Raw genomic sequence first — 25,838 nt, forward strand, 5'->3', positions numbered from 1 at the left:
TAATATGACGGAGGGATCAGCCATCTTTTTTATTACCATCCAGGCTACAACAGCTTGAAAAGAACTGTGAAAATGCAGACCGCATAGGTGGCGCACTGTTCGCGTTTCTTTTCATCGCGATAGTACGTAGAAAGCGAACAAAACGCACAACGCTGCCTCTACAAGCGTACAACAAGCGTTACACAGAAGGAAGTTTCAGATAACGCGGTGTTTTAAAAGGGTATTAGAGCAGTACATTTCATGAACAGTCGATCCCAGGCCGGCGGAAACTGTAGTTGTTGATGGAAGTTTTTATCTGCATAGCCATTTGTATGAAATATAAACGCGACGATACCATTGGTTCCGCAAGCCTGTCTAACATTCGAGTTTTCCATAAATTGTGCATAACCATTAGTAAGGGCATGTCAACTGGCATATAATTGCTTTTGGGTGGCGCGAGATAACGCTATAAGAATTCAAATCGAGTATTTTTTAAAGCCCTTTGTAGAACGTCCCAAAACAGGATGACGTCCTTATAGCTGATGAAACCTTGCCAGTGCTTGAAACTGTTTCGGGAGAAAACCAGTATACGAGTGTCATGTAGTGCAAGGAGACTACTCATTAGCGTGTAATAATACGTGGCAGAAGCGAACAATCGCACCAGGCACGGAGACATTTGAATTGCACAACGTGTGGGTGGTTCAAAGGGCTACCAATTCCAAAGTCCGCAGGCCTAATTAATTTCATTATAAGCTATAGCATCAGCAAAGTGTGCGGGTGCGCGTGTTGCCTTACGGACGCATAGTGGCTACGTCGCCAATTCGCAGAAGGAGCTATTATGGTGTGGTGGGCAATTCACAACTGTACTTCTAGGATAGTTTCTAGGATATTCTAGGTATTCTAGGATAGCCTGAAACGGCCAATGTTATGCGCACAGACGTCCCTTTCCTTGAGGCACGGTTAGGTGTCCACCTTGAAGCGAAGCTATAGGCTAGCAATTGAGAAGGCGATGCGAAAGGCGCGATTAAGCTATTGCGTTCGCTCTTGAACGCGAAGCTCAAGCGTGCTCCAAGTTTTAACGCGATATCGTTAAAACTTGGAGCAACTCCGGTGTCGGAGTTTCTCCAAGTTTCTTCAGCTCAGGTGTTCAACCACAGAGCCGTGCTATTTCTTGAAACTTGTTCGGGAAAAAAAAAACACTCTATGAATGTCTTGTAGTGGAAGGAGTCTCCTAAACGCATGTAATATTGCGTGGCAGAAGCGTAGAATCGCAACAGCCGTTAAAACATGTGAGTTGCGCAACGAGTGGGTGTTTCAAAGGCCCTCCCATTGCAAAGCGCTCAGCCATACTTAATCATCATCAGTTGCAAAAGCCTCAACAAAGTGAGCAGCTGCGTCAGTTAGCGTGTTGCCTTACGAACGCTTAGTGGGCTCCTCGCTGATTGGCAAAGGGAAGAATTATGGCGTAGTGGTCACTTAATAACAGTATTTGCAGTTGGCATTCTAGGATAGTTTGATACGGCAAATGTTACGCGCACAGACATTTCTTTCCTTGCGCCACGGTTGAGACACGCACCGATAACCGAATTGAGGCTAGAAATTGAGAAGGCGATGCGCACGGGGCCCGATTACGCTACTGTTGAAGGCGAAGCTGAAGTATTTTTCTTTTTTATAATTCAGTGCAGCTGGTGGTAAAAACACGATTCTCAGTGTTTGCATAGAGGGGGTGCATCTGCATTATGCAATTATCTACACCCTTCAAGGGACACTAAAGGCAAATAACAGTTTATGTCAGAGTGAAAGCTCAATGTATGACAACTTCTAAAAAGGCAATATTAGCAACAGAAGTGCCCTCCTTACTGAGAAATTAAGCTAACTGTATCACATGATGAGCGCCACGAGTGGGGCATTTTGGAAGTGATCCCTATGACGTATGACAGTCCGCCTACAATAAATCACTAGTAATCAAACTAGCTGCAATAAAAAAAGAACCTTGCGTGCATCAAGAGACGTAATAAAATGCTGCTTGTTCGTTTCTGTTTTATTCAATGAAAAAAGAACCTCCTTGGGGTTGCCATGGGGAACGGCGCGCGTGGTTCAAAGGTTCCGTTTTCGCCGAACTGCGCTTCTCCCGGCGCCCTGCTTCGCTCACGCGGTCGCGTCTCAGTGGTAGCTTCGGGATCGCGCACTGCCGCGTGTGTTTTGCGCGCTCGTGAAAGTCGCTCTGACAGAAAGTTCGACAAAATACCGCATGCATGTGATATTGCCGGATGCCCGAATGGTGCACAACGGCAGTGCTGCACCAAGGAAACCGATGTGTCTTTTAACTGCGGTGTGCCGCGGAATGAACCCTTACGCTCGAAGTCTCGTTGTCAAGTTCTCCATCCCCATCCATTGCGGCGATTACCGCAATCTTCGATGGCTTCGATGGCCGTTGTTGCTGCTGTGGGTCCCGCTACTTTCACTAGTGTCGGCGGCCGCGCAGTAAAGGCGGGCAACGCTGGGCACGGCAGCAGTGACGTATGAAAGACCGCTTTCAGGCGGGTGATTCGAAGTGCCCTAACGCGATGCGGACCACTAAAACGTGATGTTATTTCAAAATAAACACTTACTTGGCATAAAAGTAGCACTACGATGTTTCTGGACCGCTATTTCAACAATCAACGTCGACTTAATATTTGCCTTTAGTGTCCCTCTAAAGCCACGCTAACAGTACATTGCGCCACCGCTGCCTACAGCACACCGTTACGTGTACATACATGGCGGAAACAGGCGGCAGTCTTGATCACAGTGTTTCCGAAAGAGCTTGTATATTTGGAAGAGTGCAGCGTCATGCTTGTATATGTGGAAGACTGCACGTCGTCATGCAAAAAACTGTAGATTTCGACACGGTCTTAAGTACCGTTTATGGCCGTCGGATGAGGGGCTGCAATGTGATCATATAACTCATATTGGGTAAAATATCTCCGGACTATGGCGGGTCCATCATCTAGCGACGTGAAAGCGGTGCTTAAAGTGCTCGAAACAACATCAAGCCCAGATGAAATGAAGCGGTATTTCCACGCGCTTTCTTTTGTGATAAGGAGCGCTTCGTCTTGACTTGTAAGAGAAAAGGTGCAAATTGACATTTATTTATATATGAGTATTTGTTTTTATTATTATATATTGTTACAGAATCAAGGGCATGCAAACTAGTTCAATAAAACGTCAGGATTGCAATAAATAATAAAAAAAACAGTACCATTGTTCGTCAAAATGCAGTTGCAGTTAAATGGGTAACAGCTTCCAGCCTTTTAATTTGAAGGGTAGCAGGTTGCGCTAGTTTCTGTTCCATCACAAGGAATTATTATAGTGCGAAATATAAACGTCTTGCCTACCTTCGTCCTGTGTTCGATACTTCGTCCTCTAAACCTTATATCCCCTGTTGGTCGCCGTCTGCGGCGCACGATAACGAGAAGCAGCCCCAATCACCAGAAAATATGCAGGAACGAAACCGTACTGCCCTCTTTTACAAATGTAAGTCATCATTTTCTGCACATATTGAGAGAACTTGCACGAGGGTACTGGAAATACCGCAGGAATGGCAAAGGCTAAGCGGCGGTATGGCAACGCAACGCGTGTGTTTCTGTTTTTGTGTTTTATTTTTAATACGCGCAGGTTAGCGATGGCGTGCTCCTCACACGAGCTCAGTTATTGGCTGGGATGGAGCGCTACGCTGTGGGTCTGCAGAAGCATGGCTTGCTCCCTGGAGACCGGATCTGCATTCACCTCGACAACGGAGTGGAGAACTTACTAGTCATGTACGGCTGCATCCTGGCTGGAGCCACTGTTGTGTTAGCCAAAACTTCGCTCACTGAAAGTACGTAAACAAATTTCCCTGTATAAGTTGCGGGTATCCCTTCGATCGCTAGGTATCGTGTGGCGACGCGTTCCGATAATATGTATAGGTTGTGTACCTAGCTATTGTGAACGATTAAATTCCACTGAAATGCCAAAATTTTCATACTTGAATAGGTTTTGTACGATATATCCCCATCGGTAATTGACTGTGTTGCTTTACAACTTTTTGCTGAGCCGTGATGACCTTAAAATTGCACTGCACTTATCTATGGGACACTTAACGTAGTCACATTCAATGGCAGGATCCCACAAAGACGATCCATATACGAGTACCCTTTCCTGAACGCTGTTGCTTTCTAGATTAATTGAAGTTAGGGTTGCGGTTGGCGGATACGTTGCGCCACACTATCTACGTTATTTTCCCGTCTGAAGATGAAAACTTCTCGTTGGCGGCATGGCTACGTTACGAATACTTCGAACTTTCGGTTTAGCGATTTAGTAGCAATTTTCGTATTATTTACCCATAAAACAACGAGAAAGCCGAAATACTATCAATGCTTTGAAAGCATTCATTTTACATGAGCCGATGCATGCGCATCGCAGGCATCGCAGGCTGACGCACATTGAGGCGCTCAACGCGACGCGCAGTACGTCTGTAAAGACGGAGTGACCATGCTACGAGCATGTCTGCAAACCCTTCACTACCACAATGCTCAGCCTGCCCACCATGGTTGTTCACGCAACGCGTCAGTTTTTAATTCTGATGCATAGTGCGTGCTCCTATATAAAGTTAACAAAAACAGAGATCAGCTAAAAAAATCAAGCTGGACTGTTCACATTAAATCAAATTACACTACGTCGTCGTAGACAGGTGTTATGGTAGCTCTGCTAATCTATTTATCTCCACTGCTCCAAGAAAAACCGCTTAGACGTTTAGGTTCATGGCTGGAATGTTCCAAAATTACTCTAGAAAAGACTCTTATGCGGGGACTTTAGCGACCAGATTGCATGAAGCAGACCCTGGCCTAATCCTAGCCGTCCGCCCATAGCGTCACGTCCTTGTCTATATATATATATGGCGTCCCTTCTTTCTTCAGGTCGGGTGCGTTTGTGCCGTGTTCTGCATTTTTAGAAACATTTAGGCAATGTAGTTCACCTTTCTGCTCAACATGTGCGGAACAAATGGTTTGTGCTGAAAAATGCTTAGCTTATGTTGTCATGGTTAGCTCGTTAGCGTCCTCTGCGCAGGTGCATTTAACTGATTATTATTATTTGTTTGTTTATTCCCAGCCTACCTGTGGCTTGAAGATCTTTTTGATTATTCAATAAAAATAAAATTATTCATCATAATGCGTATATTGACTTTGGCTACAAATTTGGCGCTAACATTAAATGGCATTTATATTGAGCAAGTTGCATAAGGAGGGGGACACAAGAAGGAACGGGAACACAAGACGAGCGTTAACTTGAAGCTAAAGTTTACTATCAGAAATTTACGCCTGTTCTTTCTTGTGTTCTTGTATTTCGTGCTGGTTGTTGAATATGAATTCCTATAAAGTCGGCCAAATTTCAGTTCTTGGAAGGTAAATGACACGGTTACTTCGGATACTGTAAACTTGAGCTCTGGCTCCTTCTCAAATATTCCAAACTACAATCTTCATTATTGTAATGTGCTTCTCTCACCCTGTTCGAAGTTACCTTCCTGAATATTTTGCATAATCCTGAAAGAAACCTCGTTGGTCGGTGTTTCCTCAAGGGTCTTCCGTTTCTCCGTTCGCGTATCAGTAGAATATAGAAATTTTCGTGCTTCTGTCTCCATTTGGAATTTTGAGGCAAAGCTATAGTCAGATACAACATAAAATGTCCGGAGAGGCCCCATTCAGACAAACGAAGCGCGGCAGCCGATCGCCTCCGCGAGTAAAGTAGTAGTCCCACTCGTGCAATCGGCAATGTTCTCCGAAGGCTGGGTCACCGGCCGTCGGGCTCATGACGTCAGTCTGGTGTGAGCGCCCATAGGTGCAGGCTTGTGAGCGTCCGCCTTTGAGGAGGCAATGGCGCGGACTTCTAAAGTTGTATCTGGCTATATGAGTTTGAGACACTTCTTGCAGATAAAAACTTCTCCAACTGTGGTCATATCGATAGAGTAACTGTCTTGCCTGGCCGTTTTCCGCGGCACATGCCTTGAAAAGCAGTTGTAAACTCGTCATCGTTACGCTTGGAACTTTAGTCTTATGTTTAACATTGGCTTCACTGGCGGTAAGACGATAGATATTTGAACTCTGCAGTGAACAATAGTAGGCCTCTACAACCTTCAATATATCAATAAAGCTAAAAATAATATTGCCCTGCATATATACCATATCAGCTATCTAGAAATATAGTATGGTTAAGCTAGCGTTCGATTATTAGGCCTAACAAGCAGCATCCGAATGGCTGTGTTTTTTTTTCTTTCAATCTTCCTTTCGCCCCTGCGTTGTCGGGGAAGTAGTCAGCTTGGATAAACTGCATAAACTCTCACAATGAATACTATCCATGTAAACAGTTCTTTTCGAAGAGGTTGATGCGCAGCAACATTTATGGTGATTCCTATAGCCCGCTCCTGAATTTCATGGATAGGTAATTGCAGAACCATTCACAGATTAAACGGAATGACTGTATCTCCTAAAACTAAAAAAAAGTATGCTGAAATAATTGTGTGGTAGTTTACGAGCTGCATCATATATTCGCACCTTATATACAGGGAATCCTGTACGAAAAACTATTTTCGACGTTCGTTCAAGATGAAGCCATTAGAGGTATATTTGTTCAAAGTGTACCATCGGGCATTCAAAGTCCGTAGAATTTTCACCGGCCTACAAAATAATAAAGAACGTAATTTTGAAAGTTCCCTTCGATTAAGTGCCCAAATACTGAGAGTATTGCAGGCTGGTAAGACGGTATGACAAATTAACGAAATACACGAAAGGCATCAGGACTTAGTGTAGCGAGTGGTGTTGCAGAATCCACTAAAATAGATCATTCCTTCATTTACGAAAACAAAAGCCATCTCAAATGCGAAATAGTTAACCAAGATAGAAGGAAAATTTTTTCGTGAAGCTTTTCTGATATGAAAGAAAGAATTACATAAGTAAAATACTCTACTGTACTACATTCATTCAAAAAAATTCTAAAATATTACATTCCATAGCCGGTTCTCCTTGTCGACTACTGCTGTACTTGCCTGGTGATGACTTGCGAGATATTGATATAAATGCTTCTGGCACTTTTTGAAAGCAGTAGTCTGGCCATTGAAACGGCATTTTTAAGGCATTTACATCTCGGCAACATTGCCCTTTCCATGAAACGATATTTCTGCAATGTGACAAGCTTGCACTGCCAAAAGGACGTAACACCCACGAAGAGCTCGCATGGGCTACTTACTTATCAGCTGAAGAATACAGGAGCTGCCGAATAATAATTGTGGACACACGTTGAATGCTGTTAAAATACTTTATTCACAAGGGTGGCACCTTTCTGTAGGGGAACTCCGCTACCAGGCCGAAGACGGTGATTGCACGCATATCATCACAGACGAGCAATACGCTGAGAAAGTCAAGAAAGCGGTTTCAAACATGAATATGAAGGTAGGTAACCACATATACACACTGTCGTTTGCGTGCCTATTTTACGAACAGGTACTAAAGGGAAGCCACAACGTAATCCAAGTATATTACTTGCACAAGTGCCATTGTTCGGCTGTTTCGTCTAACGCGCGTTGGACTTATTGAAACGCTAGAAGATTACATGTTATTCTTTAGTTAACATACAGAACATAAACTTTAATTCGATAACACATACGGTGACAGCAAAAACGGATTCATTTACAAAAAGTTATATATCCATGCATATATTTATGGGTAAGTTAGAGCTGCAACAAATGTCGTATTCTTCACCGCGGAAATCGTGCTGTTGAAAATATTTAAAGACTTGGAAGTATTTATATCACGAGAAGTAATCCAGCGCTTGAATGGACAGCATTCGCATTACTTTGGCACTTTGTTTCTCAGAAAAACAACCGTGAACATCCTCGAAGACATGAACGCTCGTGTCGCAATGCACTCTTCGCAGATTGAATGAGACAGGGGTTCAAAAGAAGATGAAGGCCTCCGGTTACGAAAAAAAGAACAAAAAAATAAGAGCACCTGTTTTCCTCACTGCCTTGCCTTGAGTTGCCGTGAGAAATGGCTCCAGAGACATGCCCTGTTTCACCACTCGTCATAAGTTGGAGCCACACGGTTGCGAACGTGCATAATAGAGCAACGACGCGGTAAATAACATACTTTTATTATTTAGCAAACTTGCGTATTGTAATGCAACTAACATTACAGTGATAGCGCCGAGAGCGGTCGTATGTCAAAGAAATATGATGTGCCCATCTATTTACGAACGACTAACGGTATATTGAGTGACGGAATGAGTCACGGTGGTCTCGCAGGTTGGAGACATTTTTCCCTAGTCACGTCACACGAACAATGGGATTAAAGAATCCGAAACATTTCAGATGGTTGGGAAAATACCACTCCTTGCTTACGCCGAGCGACAACGCAAGGAACAGCTTTAGCCAAGTAAACCCGGTCACATTAAAGATAGAAGCACGTGTAACAGGGTCAGTGCCCCCTCCCACTGTTCTGTCTGATTAAGAATCACGCCAATGCTACAAATGAGCGACACAAGTGAGAATGTGCCGGGCAATAAAACTTACAAGTTTTGAAGTATTGTGCCGCAGTTAGGCAGCACTCGCAAGCTAGCGTAAAGTGTTTTCGGTGGACGACTTCAGGCCGAACGCACAGGTATCAGCAGGACGAGCGCGAACTAACAACTGTCATAGTTGTTACTTCTTTGTGTTTGAGCAGCGCGCTGCAAGTGTGGACTATGCGAAACCAGTAAAAGTTGTTTGGCTAGCTGGTGCATGCTACAGATGCGCAAGTAACTGCCCCTACTTTGGCTCTTCTAGCTAGCAGCTCATTCCTTTTGCAAACGCGACCGCTGCAGCGAGGGAAGCTTCGTGCACTCTGTAACTTTGGCGCAAACTTTGCGGTGAAAGCACAAGAAAGGCGCGCGCCCATCGCAACTCTGGTGAAAACCGAGCGGGGCGACACCTTAAAGCGTGCCCTTCGCGCCATCTTGCACGATATGAGCAGAACACGCTGAAGCGCCACCGCGACCTGCGTGCGGTAAATGGTCTATATAAATAGTTTGGACGTTAGTATGCTGAAGGATGTATGCTCCGTGGACGAGTGGATTACGGTGTGCGCTGTGGAGCAAGGGGTCGCAGGATGTAATTGCCGGCAGCGCGCTGCGGAAAAAAATTCTTCCCAATTACTCTTTGGGGCTTATACATATATATATATATATATATATATATATATATATATATATATATATATATATATATATATATACACCACGATGTACTTGTTACTTTGACAAAGTCTGGTCCACATACACAGTGCCAAACCAACGAAAGTCGTAGTCTCTTTCTTCATTCTTCATTCCTCACGTGTAGTGGGTACATTCCACTATAATAGAACGCGCTCATTCTTCATGGTCATCAGTCGTCATCGTCATCTTTATCACATGGAGTGGGTACATACCACTATGCTTGGCTACCTACTACTACATACTACAAAGGAGGGACAGAGCCACACCCTGAGGAGCTTCGCCCCTAAAAGAAAGCATAGCCATGTGTAGTACAGCATAGCAAGTGTAGGCTGCCGTGTGGCATAGAAAAACCATCAATTTGTGTGTGTGTGTGTGTGTGTGTGTGTGTGTGTGTGTGTGTGTGTGTGTGTGTGTGTGTGTGTGTGTGTGTGTGTGTGTGTGTGTGGTGTGTGTGCGCGCGTGCGTGCGTGCGTGCGTGTGGAATAATTGTAGCGGTTGGATGAGGTATTCACAGACGTTTCAAGTATTCCTTAGTGACTTAATGCTTCCAAGGCTCTTGGTAATACTGCAATTTAACTGCCATTTTCAGCATAATCCATAAGGTCTACGTCCTCTCTTGCAGGCCCTCTTCTGCATGGGACCTGCAGCCGGATTCGTGGCGGTCGCTGACTTTTCGAAGTTCGACGAGAAAGGGTTCCGCGAGTGCCCCATAGCTGACCCTAGCAACAGCGTGCTAGTGGTGTGCTACACATCCGGAACGACGGGTATGCCAAAGGGTGCTGAGATAACGCACTACAACTACGTGGCCTGCTGCTACACGTCCTGGTGAGACAGCCTTATTTGGAGAAGACACCGCCCAGTTGAATTCCTTAACATCCAGCAGTCTACCTGCTAAAAATTGATAAAGGGTGTTATTTTTACTTTAAAGAAATACGTCAGTCAAATCAACACCCAATCGCTTACGGGCGAATAATCTCACAAGGAATTGTGCTTGGCGTTGAGTCGTTTATTAACGGCATTTATTTTTCCGGTGCGCTCAGGGCTAAATTTTAACGATAACTACAAAGATGCAAAAGATCCCAGTATATGAAGCAATGACGTTAAGATATATAACTCCGAAATTTAGCAGTGTGCAACGCACACGGTGTAAGAACAATGATTTTTCTTACACCGTGGCTCCACTTCATCCAGGGACGGGCAATGCAACAGTAGCATCTGTATTTCCTTATCGAGATACATTCGAAAAAAATCTTTGTATTTCACTAGTGCAACACTCTTAAGATGTATTGTTTATATGGCGATGCTGTGCAGCGCACGGATATCAAGTGACCTTTTTTTTCAGAAATGAACTGCCATGTTTTTAAGAGAGAAAGGAAGACTTCTTTGTGCTAAGGCAAGCATGGACACGCCGCCCGCCGGCAACCCAGGGAAGGCAGCGAATAGTCCCTCATGCACATCGCTCGCCGCCACTGACGGCAGTATCCTGGAAGCAGTTTTGTTGCCCTCTGCCTTTGCCAATTTTTCTGCAGGTTGCAATTGCCATGGGGAGAAGGAGATGTATTTTTCGGCGCGCTGCCGATTACACATCAGTCCGGAATGCTGTTTCAAGTGGCAGCTATGCTGGGTGGCGCGTCTTGCACTCTCTTGTCGGCGAAGCTGAACCCTCGGGAAATCCTGGACGCTGTCGACAAGTACAAGGTGACACTTATCTGAAGTCCAAATCTTGTGAATGAAAACTTAAGACCTCTTCTCTTTCAGAGCTGTAATGCGATCCATCGCATAATTTTTTCAATTATGTCCTGAAAGTTGAACTTCTGCTTGCATATTAACAAAATCGTTTGAAAACGTGCTAAATCTTGCCGACAACTCTCTGACTGCGTACTCATTAAATGATGACAATGATTATTTTTTACCTTTTTTTGAGCTGTAGATGCCACGTCGTATTTGCAGATAATGTCATGTAAGCTTAAAGAATGACCATTATGACCAAGTTTTTCTATCGTGTTGGCCGATGCGCGCGCATGTCCTCCACTTGCCAGCGGGCTGGTGCGCCCAGAGGCACTCGATGTGCAGCGCGACTGCAAGGACAGTTATGATGTTACTCGCACGTACGCAAACGCATGGCTATTAGAAATGCCCATTGATTGTCACGCAAGCAGGCCAACCTCAGGAGGGCCACCCCGAGGATGGTAATCCGGTGAGAAACTGGAAGGACTGGTAGCCGCTCCCTTGTTAGGCTGTTCTAGCCTGATATTTACCGCGCTGGCAGTAAAGAAACTCTACAACTTTGCATGCTTCGCGCATCATTGAAAAAACTGGGCCCTCCGAGACATGATAAACTTGATTCTTGCGGGACGCGACGAATTCGTGAAAATACGCGGTGCAGCCCCCCGGGCAGGTTATGCTGTCAACGATGTGAGAATGGCAGACTGGGCTTGTTGGTTACACATATTTGAAGTTTTAAGGCGCGAATAAGACACGAATAAGACACCAAAAGAGTTACGCTACTTGAATGCGACTGCGCATTGAGGCACGTTGACGGCGCCCGTGGTGGATATATATGTTCTGTGCTCTTTCGAAATAAATCTATGTTGGAAGTGGCGCTCCGTGTGTGTGTTCCTATTCTTCGTCCGTGTCTTATTCGCGCCTTAAAACTTCAAATATCTGTCAACGATGGCCCACAGCATACACATTTCACCTACGCGATGTTTCCTGTAGCCACGTAGGGTTAGTGAATTGTTATTGTATGACCTTTTCTGTTAAAATTCACGCTGTGTCGCTTGAACATAGCGTCTGTCGGTGCTGTCGCAGTGCATGAAAACCATGACATTGTGCATGGGGGGTCACGTGCGCTCGCGGTATGCTCTTCTATAACTGAACAATCAAGGCCCTCGTAACAAAGAGGTGATACATTAAAACAAAAGGCTTTATGACTTGTATGAAAAGCGCTGTTAGGAATCGCGTGAGTGAGCATTCAATATTTCGGGGCTTCTTTCGCTCCGCGGCTATTGTGAAATATAACCATTTACAGGCAAAGTCGCGTGGTGACTGCTGTCATCCGCAGCCGCATTCAGGTGAAAAATAAATGCTATTGACCAATGGAACTCCTTTATCTTCAGTTTAATGGACCCGTGCTGGCCAGATAGGACCAGTAGTCGCGCTGTCTACGTGATCCTTAATTACCAGTGCGTTCGCTTCCAAAGCCGGGGCTACGCCGGCCAACACGAAGGCGCTTGTTTTTGTAGCGTTAACTACACTTGCCTAGCCGGAGCCGATTTCGCGAGGAGGGTCATGAGCCGTGGTGCGCATGCGCGAGGATCGTGATGTCACACAGCTGGGTCACCGGAGCTGGCATCTCACGCGCTCTCCGACACCGCCGCGCGCGGCTCGCCGCTGCTGGTCTGCGCGTACAGGAGGAGTGGCGTCGTAGGCGCGGCAGACACGCTGGCGCCGACACGCGCGCAGACTCCGCCACCGCTGCGTGCGGCTCCCCGCTGCTGGTCTGCGCCGCATTTGAGAGGAGTGACGTCGTAGCCATAGACACAGTGGCGCTGGCGCGCGCGCAGCTATTCGCCTTCGCTGTGCAGTCGCCGTCTGACACTGCGCTGGGGCCGCTTGATAGCGCCTATGACTGGCGTTTGCATGTGGGTAACGCCATGAAGAAAGAGAGCGCAAATGCTGCTCGACGGCGCAGAAGAGCCGAGAAGCTTATCTCATCGGATCCCGAAGTAGTTGCCTGGCAATTAGCGGTTCAGCGTACGAAGAATGAACAGAAGAAGGCTAATAATCCTAGACAATCTGGCAAGCTAAGAATAATCAGCTGAACCTTTGCTAACGCTACGTATATCCTGGCATAGCCGAGCTAAGCCACTGCAAATTTTTGTACAATGTTGATAAGTGGCAGAAAACTGCAAGAGGTTTCTTTTGTTGCTTGAGATTCTTGACTAAAGATGATGATATATGTTCATAGTTTTAGGAGCAACTGGGTGTAAATAAAGTTCTCTGAGCCTAGACACATTTCTGTCATTGTGAACATGACCAGGATAGGTCGAGGTCTCTCAGCGGGGGTAATTCTTCAGATTGCTTTTCACAGTGATGCCCAAAACGACCACCTTGACAGCGAGAATTTTTCCCAGGGCATTGAAGGCTGTGAAAGCACCGGCAGTAACAGCTAGGGTGACGATGATGTCGCTAACTTAAGAGGAGGAAGTTCCACTTGACATCTCTTTGTGCTTTGAGATTTTTCACACTCGTAATACTGAGTGCAGTCAATGTAGAATACTGTTGCGATCAGGATAAAAGCATATTTTTTGTGATGCAATGCATCTAGCGTTCTTTATTTGGGATTTTATGCAGCACAGTATGCTGGAAACAGGGTCGACCAGCAGAAGTTCAGTAGTTAAAGTGACAAAACCTGCTTTCGCGGCCACAAGACTTTGTTGGTAAATGAACTTCACCTGTACCGTCCAAGCGGCGTCGTTGTTCATAAAGTCTTCTACGTTGGGAAAGGCATCGTGTATTCTTTTCGAGTATCGCGTTTCAACGTGCTCTTCGAACCGGCAACTTCCTAGAGAAGTGGACTGCGCACGGCTACAGTCTGAACGTGACTGTTTAATTGCAGGACCATGACCAAATCACTACCGAGTGTTAAGTTGAACGCCACAAAGAGGTGCGAACGTTCCGTTGAAGAAGTAACTGCGCGCTCCTGACCATGCAAGTAATGATGACGGTGTAACGTATATTGAAACAATGAACACGTTAGACGCGCTGTCCCGTGCAGCAATGATGGCGTTACTCGCAAGCGACCTATTACTGCGGGAAATCCGTCTTGAAGGCTCGGTACGTCCTACCTCGGAATGCTGCCCAGTTTATACGTCATTTCTAATTCATGCCGTTACTTGTAGCATGCAAATGTTTTCGCAAAGCATCCTCATGGATGGTCAAGGAGCTGAAATATAACCATTCTCAACACGGCTAATAATAATATAGCAATCATTTAGAACTTTCTATGATTTTGGAAAGTATTTTGGTCTCATATCAATTTCAATACAGCTCATGTCCATCTGATGAAAGCAGCTGGTGGCTTGAGTTCACACGTCCTATCTTTCAGAATACCAGCAGACGAGTTGAACCTCCTGCAGATAGCCATCCTATATCGCTCTTGCGCATAAGCGTGCGCAGGTTCCACTTTAGGGGGGGGGGGCGAAAGTTCATCGCGGCGCCCCCCCTTCCTATTAAGTCAATGTATGGGGAAGTCTTTGCGCCCCCCTCTTCTTAGGTGACTAGGGGGGCCGGCCGCCCCCCTGCCCTCCCTCTGCGAACGCCTATGCTCTTGCGCCCCCTATAGGTCGTGGGCATTGCCAATAGCATGGTGCTGACGCTGCCAGTCCTCTTTGCTGGTGCTGTGTAGTTTCTAACGCAAAAGTACAGAACGTGTTCTCGTGTGAAAGAGACAAAACGAGACATCTGCAACAAAATGAAGCTGGGCTGTTCATCGTCAACATGATTTCACTACGTAATAATAAGTTGTGGGGTGTTACGCGCAAAACCAGGTGTGATTCTGAGGCACGCCGTAGTGGAAGACTCCGGAAGTTTAGACTATTTATTGTTCTTTAACGTGCAATGACATTGTAAAGTGCACAGGCTTCTAGCATTTCGCTTCCATCGCAACGCGACCGCCGCTGCCGGGGTCGTGCCTGCGTTCTTCGGGTCAGCAGGTGCTCGCCGTAATCACTGTAGCACTGTGGCGGACACTTCACTATTTAAACCAGTGCGGGCATGACGGCAAATCTACTTATCAGTCACATTCAGCGGCTTCTTGGAACCGCAGCTTCAAAGCTACATGTGGTTTGCCTTTGAATGGAAGACAAAGAAAAAGGGGAAATTTCGTGCTCTCAATTCTAGTTATCGCTTATTCAAACATTCGTTAATTATTAAACAAACGCCTTCGTCTTATTTGGTTACAAATTTCGTGCTGAAATGTGACGGTACGGCTACTTTGACTATATTTACCTTCCGTTCGGTCGCATTTTTAAATTTACCCAGTGACGACCCTCCTGTACGGGTGTCCTGATCTGCCAAATTTACACGCTTGCTCCTGTAGTGGTCAGCACTTCTTAATATCGGCCAGCACTCAGTTAATGAATGTTCTTATCACCTAGTATTGCTAGAAAATGTCGGCTACGCTGGCTGATCTCAACTAATATTTCACAACGGTGGTTTTATTAATATATAATGTCGACTAATGCTGCCCATTTATGACATTATTATGCCCAAGTTTTACTTATGTTGGCGAACATGGGCTTTTTATCCGTAATTGACGGCTGGGGTTCGGTGATAATGCCTTATGACAGCAAATGTCATACATTCATAAATTTCATAAGTATAAATAATGCGCCCTATATGTCAATTCCACATTAGGGACGTTGTACTCTTAGTGTCTCCATATGTTTCAAGTTTAATGAGACATTTATTTTCTGAAGCTTTATTCATACATTTGTGTTGTTTTCATTTCTTTTGGTTGTTTTCCCTTTTAGTTGCGTTCAAAATGACCGGACCAGAGGCCGATGAAGAGGGGAGAAGGGTGTGAGCAGATTATGGGTTTCGGCGCCTCATGCTCCGCTTTATGCATCAGATTTCCCATGAAGACCCCCCCCCCCTCCATCATCCTGGAAAATTCTGTATCCGCGCCTGCCTAGACCGGACATATACACACTACAGATCACGGGTGAAATCATCCTCGGAAGACGTAGTCTTCAAGAACACGGCACCAACGCAGAACACCATACACTCGTAGTGTTTTCGCCCGTCGTTGTTTCCGTTGCGCTTTTAAGGATGCGTGTGAACATTTTCATATTGTGATATTAACCCTCGTGTTTCAGCACGAATATAGTAATTGGCATAAAACACCGATATTTTTTTCGGTTAAGATGTACACCGCTTTTTATTTGACGCGCTCGGTCGTCAATTGTCTTGGCTTTGTAGACCTCACTGGCTGCCTTGTGAACCTCGGCTTTGAGGCATTTGTTAATGCTCCAAACCGATGTTCAAGGCGAAGTTTAATTCATTAATCGATAGCATAGTTCACAATCTCGATACACGCCCTCATAAAGGATTTTTAGAAGTGGTTATTACAGATCACTACCCAATATTTTCTTCATTTTATTTACCTAGCGGTCTTCCAAAAATTATTCCACAAGAAGAAATTCAATCTATACGACAATGTTGTGACAATTAAGCGTACTTATTTTTTTAACCCTCATTGCTTTTTTATGCTGAACAAGCATTGCTCAAGTTTTCCCTCAGAATTAAAAATGCGGCTAAAGCTTACACGAAGGATGCCCTTTTTACCAAGAGATACGAAGCACCACGTTGCCCGTGGCTATCTGCAGTTTTTTAGGTTCGCTGCGCAAGGAAGATAATTTATATCGAAAAATGAAAAAGGTAGCCTTTCAGCTTAGGAAAGTTAAGAGACTCTTTCCGCAACAGTTAGAAGGTGCTCTTAGGCAAAAAAAAAGATATTTTGAACGGAATATCTACGCGCGCACGAACATGAAAGAGAAATGAAATGTCATTATTGACTTCCTCAATCGTGACATAACACAGCTATCCTCAGGGCTATCGCTGCCGAAAGAGAATAGTAGCTAAAAAGGCAACCTCAATCATGCTTCCTACTGCCTTGTACAGCTGATGAAGTGCTAACTGTCACACACGTATTAGACAGATGCGGGAGCTGGTCTATAGACAACACACTCAGTAGATATTAAAAGTCCTTCAAATATGTTACGGCGGAAATTTATGCCAAGTAATCAACCTAATTTTTGCCACCGCAATTTTTTCCTGACCAATTAAAGATAGCTACAGTAATTCTCATACAAAGCGGAGACCCCGCTTTGGTAGAAAATTACATGGCGTTTTTCATACTCGCATTTTTCGTAGAAAAATTAATCGATATTCGTATCTCTAGCTACTCTACAAAACTTAACATACTCCATGTGCCTAAAGTTGGGCTCCACGCGGGCTTTCAACAGAGCACGCTGTCATTGGCTTTATTGACAAGATAGGAACACTATACGACAGGGAATTTATAGCAGGTTCAGTGTTGATTGGGTTAACAAAAACATCCTTTGACAATATTAACCTTGAAATTTTCTTTTCTAAGTTAGAACGTTATGATATTTCTGGCCTGTGTTTAGTACTCCCAGAAATCTATCTTTCAAATGGTTATCAAAGTATATCCCTTATTAATAGCGCTTTTCCGCAACATAGGCTCATTACCAGAGGAATTCCGCAAATATTATTGCGATAGCAATTATATAGCCACTCTCGGCTGATTTTTGCCATTGCCGACACGATCATGTCGCGGAAATATATGTGTATGTATACATATAAGAAAAGGGACAAAGAAAAATAAAGCAGAAGAAAAAGAAATCCCGAAGCACCCAAGAGGGAGTTCGAACCATCAACCCCACGCTCCCCAGCCCGCTTCATTAGACAACTCAACCATGTCCCATTCATGCGCCGGCGTAATAACGGCTAGCTATTTATATGCACCATTCACCGCTGGTGGTAAGCAAATCTCGGAGGAGCTTGAGCGGTTTTTCTACCACGCAACGCTCCAAATTTTCATTCAGTTTGAAAACTGCCCTTGAGATGCGCGCGACAAATGGGCCCTTTTCTTTACCCCCTCGTGATGTGGAAGGAACAAATTAAACCATCTCCCGCTAAACGGGGCCATGAGGCGATGCGAAGCCGGAGCACTTGCACGAGTGCGTTCCGTTGGCGTTCGTTGGGCATGTTACCGACCTCGCGTCGTGGAACACGAAGAAGAACTCTACGCGCGTCGTGTCTTCCCTCTAGCCTTGCCGTTAATTCGCACAGGCTGAGCGGGGAACCCGGTCGTCAGGCGCACGAGGCGGGAGCGTAGGTGAGGAGAGAGAAAAAGAGAGGACGCGCATGCGCTGGCGCTCATCGCGGCGTTGCGCAGGAGAAGGGCACACCATCTCCCACTAAAGGGGACCATGAGGCGATGCGAGGAGTGTTTCGGCATCTTGAGCCCGCGTTTCAAAGGAGGAGTGGAGAAGAGGAAAGGTGGAGAGCGGAAGTGGAGAGGGTGTGGGGAGAGGAGGTATGTGTAGAGGGTTTACGCATGCGCAGTAAGGGTGGTCACGCCGCACACCGCCACCACCACCGGTTTGATCTCCGCTATAAGATACTTCGCATCTAAAAAAAACAAACAAACAACACTGGGCACACCTTGCATCAGACGCCCCCGTATGCAGGAAAAACAGGCAGTCCTTTGTGCTTCAGCGGCGCGCTGCAAGTATCGAGCTGCTTCTCGTTCCTCGTGGGGCATTCCAATTTCTTACTATCGCATTCATTGCTTCTCCCTTGCGGCGAAACTGTACAATTTTTATTATTGATCCGCTCTTGTCATTTAATAATGATCTGCACAGATGCCTATTTAATTCCAAACGTTTTCCTTACGTTGACGATACGGCTGTAGCTTCTGCTAAAAACCCCAATCAGCTTTTACGTATATAAAACGACAGTGTCGGCAGGCTCGAAGAGTGGTGTCATAAGAATTATATAAGCATGAACCGTTGTCAATGGCAGTTCGCAGTCCTTCACTCTCCTAAAACATTATTGACATCGTATTTACACATAGAGATTAGAGTGTTGTTGTGCAAAGTTACCAAGAGTCAATGTAAATTCAATCTAAAATTTGATGCTCACATTGGTTGAGTAGTTGAAATATCGACATTGGCAAAGAGCAATAATGAAAGCTAGGTCAAGTTTCAGTGTTAATACACTTCCCTCGCTTTATCTCGTTTTTGCCCACACACACATAAAGTATTGTATTACTGCTTCGGGAAATACTTATTACACCAACATACTCGTTTGTTTAGCATGCAGGGACATGCATTAAAAATTATAGCCTCTACATTCGCTCGTTCATTGTCTGAGCGCCTATTTCTAAAGTTGGGTGTACAACCTTTCGTTTGCACATATAAAGCGAGCTTAATGGTCCTGCTGTAGGAAGTCATCAAGCGTCAAATTTACATCGTTGCCTTTCGATGCCATCGATACACTCAAAATAGTAAAAGTAGATTATCTCTATCAAATAACTTTTTGCCATTAAAAGGCGCTCCCAATAGGAGGGATTAAGATGTCCGTTTCAGTGGAGTTTCTATTTGAAACACTCTTAACCTGGACTTTAAACAATTACGGTTAAGCTGTTTTAGGTTGTCTTTGAAAACAGACCTGCTTTCGATGCTTTAAAAAATCAGTTTTTGCGTTGCATTGATATAATGTTCTCCCTTGTATCTTTATTATTTATTATATGTGTACGTGTATAGTCAATCCAAAATTCTATAATCAGTCCATTCATGAGCTTACTAAATTCGCTTTGTTGAATTCCGATGAGGCTTTCCCACATTTCTTACTTTCGAGCCTCCATCTGAAAATGTTGCACCTTTATATACGCATTGTAGTTTGCGATTCTGCTAATAAACTTGAAACTTGAAAACTGGGTAATGACGTGCCTGACATGACGCGGATTTATTTCTGATTTCCGAAGTTTGTTATACAACTATTCTTACTTCATTAAGGTAGGTAACAACCTTCAAAAACGCATTTTTCTGGAAAAAAAATGTTTTTTTTTTTGGATTCGACATTGTCAATCTGCTTGTCTAATCAAGAATATTTAAAAAAAAAGAATTATGAAGTTATCTTGTGCTGTTTGAAAGTTATGACCATTTTTCTAACCCCTCTTAGACGCATTCGAAACCGAAACTGAAGTTTTCCGATTTCACAACACTTTCCATGTCATCATAAATGTGTTTCCTTATACATATTACATAATGCTAAGTTGTATAAGTACGTTCTTAAGCTTGTGGGCATGATGTTTTCGAGTTATTTGAATATTTCCACTACACGGCTGCGGCACTCTGTTGTTTAAGTTGCGCGCGTTTTCGCACACCACTTCGAGCTCTTGGACTTAGTTCTGGCCTTTCAAGGAGAAAGTTGTAGTACTCCGTGAAATGTGGCAAAGTATAGGACGAAAAAGAAGCATCAATGCGAGTTATGGAATCAATATACCAAGCGTGGACCCGCTGTGGCGCATGTAGATGAGAATCAGCTGGAGACGCAAAACGAGCTAGAAAAAAAGATATGTTCTTTAGCTCTCTCAAAAGGAGAATTTGCCGCTTTAGAGGAGGTCCCAAGCTATGATCCTGGAGAATTTCAGACATATTGAATGTTTTTTTGTTATATGGACATCCGATTCAAATCTTTAAAGCCATTTTTCTCAAAACATGATTTCTTGCGTCATACAGATACGCGAACAGTGATAACTTTCATTCTGATAAACACTTTCACATACAACTTTGCGTACAATTTTTATAGGTTGATCTGTGCATTCAAGCAGAATTATTGAAAACGAGCGGTAACTTTTTTACTAGGGCCAATTGTGTGCAAAACAAACCTGTCAAATATAACTTTTTTTCAGTCTTTTTACGATAACGTGCCTTAGCTTAGAGATGGGGTGATCGTGGACATTAGATACACAGGATGGTGCCCTCACTACATACCTGCCAAGTTGAGTTTCAATCGCACCAACAATATTTTAGTTATGACTGTTGGCGCAACATGCACATTTTGGCACATTTTGATCTTTATAAACGTTGTTTATTACATTTTTAGTAGTTTCATCATTCTAAAACCTAAATATACCTAAGCCCTACAAGCCTAAACCATAATTATAACTTTTGGAGTGCAAGTGTAAAATTTTGTTTCGAAGGTGGTGACCTACCTTAACTTGTTCAAGGTCTATGGCATCAAAATCAGTGCTTCGTATTTTCTGGAAATGCCCGCGATGTTTTATTACAAAGTGGAAAGCCTTCGTCATTCGCGACGTTGTTTTCGAATATTGAGATTGTCCATCCAACATAGTGGTGTACATTATTAGCGAAACTACAAAGCTACAAACGTAGTCTTCTGTGTTCTCTACACAGGTAACGGCGGCATTCTTCTTCCCGTCTCAGCTGCAAGCTGTGGTGCGCGAAATGCAACGGACCGGCCGGGGAATGCCCACTATGCGAGCGGTCGTCGTGGGTGGGAGTGTGCTCTCGGCTTCCACAGCCCAGGCAGCGCGCAAATCTTTCACTGGTCTCAAGCTCCTGCTCAACATGTACGGAATGACAGAATCCTGCGGCGTTGTTGCAGGTCAACCGAAAACCAGCGATGTCCGAACCAACGCTGATGTAGGCGTTCCAGGCACCGGTGTAGAGATAAAGGTGGGTTGCTCTAGAAATATACGAGGGCCAGGAAACAAAAAGAACTTGACTTCTTTTGAGATTTCAGTTAATGAAGATCCGCACTGCCCGTCTAAGCTGACGTTAGCGTAATGGTCAAAAAGACCGCACAATATACATCATTTACCTGCAATATGGTTCATATTCCGCCGCTCTAATTATTATTATGGCTCGAAAGGAAAATATAACAGATATTGACGTTCAGATAAACGCTGCACATTAAACAGTACCAGTTGTATTGGGTTAGTAAATACCAATATTATTATCGTTGCGCACTTAAATGTAACGATCATTCGCTGAACAATCGTACGCATAACATATGCAGGCGCTTCAATGCACCATAATATGAAACACTGTTGCTCTCTACACGGTTGAGAAATGATTACTGAGAATCTCGTGAAACTTTGCTGGTATACTATATATATACAAAGCATGTTGCTATTAGTAGACTCAAATGAAGCGATTGCGTCCATTCTGCAATAATTTACCGCGAAATCAGCGTAGTTTTGCAATGAAAAGTGCCATATCGTTACCTAAGACGAAGTGGGCCACAAACCAGAGGTTACTTGGTTATTTGTTGACAAAGAACATAGTTTTCTCTCGGGAACTTCGACCACACAGCCGGGTACTCAACGTGAACGCACATGAACATACGAGGACATCCAATCATGTCGAGACCGCAACAAGAGAACCGGGCAGTTACCGGAAAAGTGTAAAAAAGTGCGATCTTTGGATGTCAAATATTTGTATAGGACCGCGTTACATACCACAGGTGCGGTAAAAACAAATTAAAAAATATATTGCTCCCCAGTTCTTTTTAGGGTTTGTTCACACTAACACTGAAGCTGCAATTTCTTGTCGGCTGAAATCTGATTTACCACTTCCGATAGCGTCGTTTAAAATAGGGGACCATACAACTGCCCTTTTAAACGCCAGCGCCAAGCCTGTGCTATTTTTCAACACCATCGGTGGGTTGCCAGAGTTAATTTTGGAGGCAGAGGTTTCGCTGCGCGGGTTGCCGCATTCTTCGAGAGATGGTAGCACGCTGCGCGAGGGGAGGGCACCAGGATGCTGTAGCGTCATGGCCGCATCGGCCGCACACGCTAGGCAAAGCCTTATGCCGCACAGTGACAGCAAAGGATGGCGTCCATATGTACGAGTGCACAGTGTAATGTGGTGTAATTTGATGGGGTGAGCGCTTGCGAACATGCATAAGATTCTTGCAAGTGTAACACACAGTCAATATGCTTTTCCGACAGTCATTTTATGCTTACATCTACTTTCTATTACGGTAGAGTCGGTCATTTTTATGTATTTGTGCTCTAGCGTGGACGACTGTTGTCATTTCAGGAAGCTGGAGGAAACTATTCATGTGGGAGGATTTCAGCGCGCACAGAACAGTAAATGACGAAAGGAAGTAGATAAATAGGCGCTGTCTTTTTGTGTTCGCCTTTGTCTGTTCTGTGGGCGCTGGAATCATGCCATTATGAATTCCTACCAACTCGCCCAGCTTTCATTGCTTGTACTGGAGGAAACTAGCCACGCATATGCCATCGGAGGGCGGAAGCTTTTGTTGAGGCTTGTTAAAAATACCCAGGTAGTACAAACCAGACAATTGACGATTTTACACGTTTATCCTAGACAATAAAAAATGTCTAGAAGACGTCACGGAATATAAGCTGAAGGTCTAGAAAACATCGTATACCTCGTCTAATGTCCGGCTAGAATCCGTTTTTGTGACCTTCTAGAAAACGTTTTAAAAACGCTGCAAAAAGTTCCATTCTATAGAAGGGATTGCTGGATACGTAAAATATCCCACTGCATTGTCTTTGAAAACACGTTTTCTAGACGCTTTTAATAGGTCATGCAGCAGATCTTTTCTTTTTGCTGTTTTTTTTGTGCATGTAATTAGTGCACGTTTATTGGAAGCCCTCTCTGCTATACTAATTACAGTTACTTTATTCAGTAGTTACTGTTACAAAGCGAGAGCTCGGTAGATTCACAGACAAAAGTGATCATGTCGTAATTTAATATATAAAACAGCAAGGATTTCTGTACACCATAGAAACGTAAAAACCACAAATGAGATATAGCATGCGACTAGATAACATTATACATAAGCGGTAAAAGAACACAAAACATCGCGGTAGTTGAAATGCAGCTATATGGTATCCAGCCTTCAAGCACACAACTTTTTGCTGCACGATTCATCATTAGCAAAATTGTTTTCAAACAACTAACAATGCAATATGACAGAACTTAGGATCTGTCACAGCCAATCTGCAATATGTAGATGTCGCCTCAATTAGCTCTACTGAATGAAACACAATGATGAAACGAAGAAAAATTGTCGAATAGGGAATGTCACTGAAGCCAACGACTTGACAAGGGGACAATTTCCGTCAGGGCCCTGGCTAAGAGAAGCTTCCATGTTGAAACCTTTTCTCAACGCTTGATCTTCTTTCTGCTGAACTTTTTCTTGTAAGAAGGAGAGAGAGAGAGAGAAGGAATAGAGGATAGGCGGGGAGGATAACTAGCGTCCAGATTGTTGAGGGGATTGAGGGAGTAAAAAAAATCACCGCACCTTCACTAATGTGAATCATGACGAGTGGCTAACCACTAGGTATCGCACCGGTGTCACCGTACGTCACCCGCTCGTTGCCACTGCGAATGTAAATTGGGTGACATAAAGTATATATATATATATATATATATATATATATATATATATATATAACATTTATTTATTTATTTGGTTCCTGTTTAATGATCTTCTGTTTTTATCCTCTTGTTAAATTCGTATATCGTCTTGAGTTCTGGATTCTGTTTTCCCTTCATTATTACTGCTTTGTGGTCTCTGAAATGGAGAGCCAATGGTTCTTCGAGTGGATCTAATCTAAAGTTGGCAAGGACAAGGTCTATGCATGTTCCTCGGGTGGTTGTTAGCTGTTTCCAGTCGTATGAAATGCATCATGGAGCGTATCGAGACATCATATAGTGCATAATCCAGTCGCTGTCTATAATGTCTACGTTGAAGTCGCTGGCTAGTATAAAGGGTTTGTGCACGTACTTTGTTTCTTAATCGTAATCGCAACATACACACACATGTTTCGCCATTGAGGAGGAAATGCCGCAGACTTCTAAAGTTGTCTCCGACTCAAGCTCTTACGAAAGCATTTCTTCGGGGTTTTTCGTTGAAGACAAACTGTCAGGCACGACACCTTCCACATCCCACTGTGCACATCCTTCAGAATTGTAACAGCCAGATTTGTTGATTTCGGAAACACAGTGCATTTAATTATTATTAGATTTCATTTCTATTAGGATATTTTATGAGTGTTTTGAGCGCTGCATATCACCTTTATCTGAGACTTTATAATCATAATAATAATGGCAACATACACACATATGTTTCGACTATAGCAACGGTTTTCTATATACCGTGATAGCGAACAGTGAGAGTCGACGACAAAGCTAGGTCCTAAGGTGCTTCGCCGCTAAAATAGAGAGAAAGATGCACATTTCACAACACACACACAGAGGAGCGTATCACAAGTGGTCACACAATTATGTTGCCTTGAAGTACTGCAGGAGGATTCGTGTGGCTTTCTGGGTTGATGTGCTGTGAAGACAGACTCCCAAAATCTTTCCTTCAGTAAAAGGCCGACCATAAAGCCTTTTAATGGCACACTGACACACTGGAGAGTCCGGCAATGTTGTTGAAATTGGGGACAGCGGCACAAGAGATGATCGATAGTCTCTACACAGTTGCGGTTATCGCACACTGATGAATCTGCCATACAAATCCGATAGGTGAATGAGTTAAAGACGCTACACCGAGTCACAGCCAACACAAAAAAAGGTGGACTGTAGAAGTGGACAGGAGTAAGCGCTGTCTTGTTCACTTCTACTGTCCACATTTTTTCAGTGCGCTTCAACCTAATTTTCCAAACATGTACTCAAACCAACTAGCCAAACTCGCCATTTTGTTCCAACGCAGCATTGTAAGCAGGAAAGGAGGCCCGCATCAAGCACCTGGTTTGTGTCTGTTCATTTCAAAGCAATCGTTCAGTAGCGCTACTTAATACCACAGTTAGTGGAAATCGACTCCAACGTGTTGAATACACTAACAAAAAAAAAACGAAACTGCAAAATAATATTTGGCCCATACAGGCAAGAATACGTAAAAACAAAAAGAAAGAACGTAAGTGGCCTGCAATATCACTGTTGTTGAAGTGCATTGACCACAAAATGGAACTTTTAGGAACTTTCTTGCAACATGCC

The 25,838-nt window shown here is 44.0% G+C and overlaps 1 protein-coding gene across 1 annotated transcript in view; it reads left to right on the forward strand.

The window, feature by feature from the left end:
• Positions 1–3,636: 3,636 nt before the first annotated feature.
• Positions 3,637–25,838, forward strand: part of LOC119383936 (uncharacterized) — a 39,156-nt gene continuing 16,954 nt past the window's right edge. Inside the window, exons 1-5 of the mRNA XM_037652211.2 lie at positions 3,637–3,838; positions 7,339–7,442; positions 9,863–10,065; positions 10,770–10,938; positions 21,255–21,536. Coding sequence (XP_037508139.2) covers positions 3,682–3,838; positions 7,339–7,442; positions 9,863–10,065; positions 10,770–10,938; positions 21,255–21,536 — 915 coding nt within the window. The 5' untranslated portion in view covers positions 3,637–3,681. The remainder of the gene's footprint in view (positions 3,839–7,338; positions 7,443–9,862; positions 10,066–10,769; positions 10,939–21,254; positions 21,537–25,838) is intronic.

This window comes from Rhipicephalus sanguineus, chromosome 2 (assembly GCF_013339695.2).
Source record: "Rhipicephalus sanguineus isolate Rsan-2018 chromosome 2, BIME_Rsan_1.4, whole genome shotgun sequence".
In the NCBI taxonomy this organism is placed as follows: domain Eukaryota; kingdom Metazoa; phylum Arthropoda; class Arachnida; order Ixodida; family Ixodidae; genus Rhipicephalus; species Rhipicephalus sanguineus.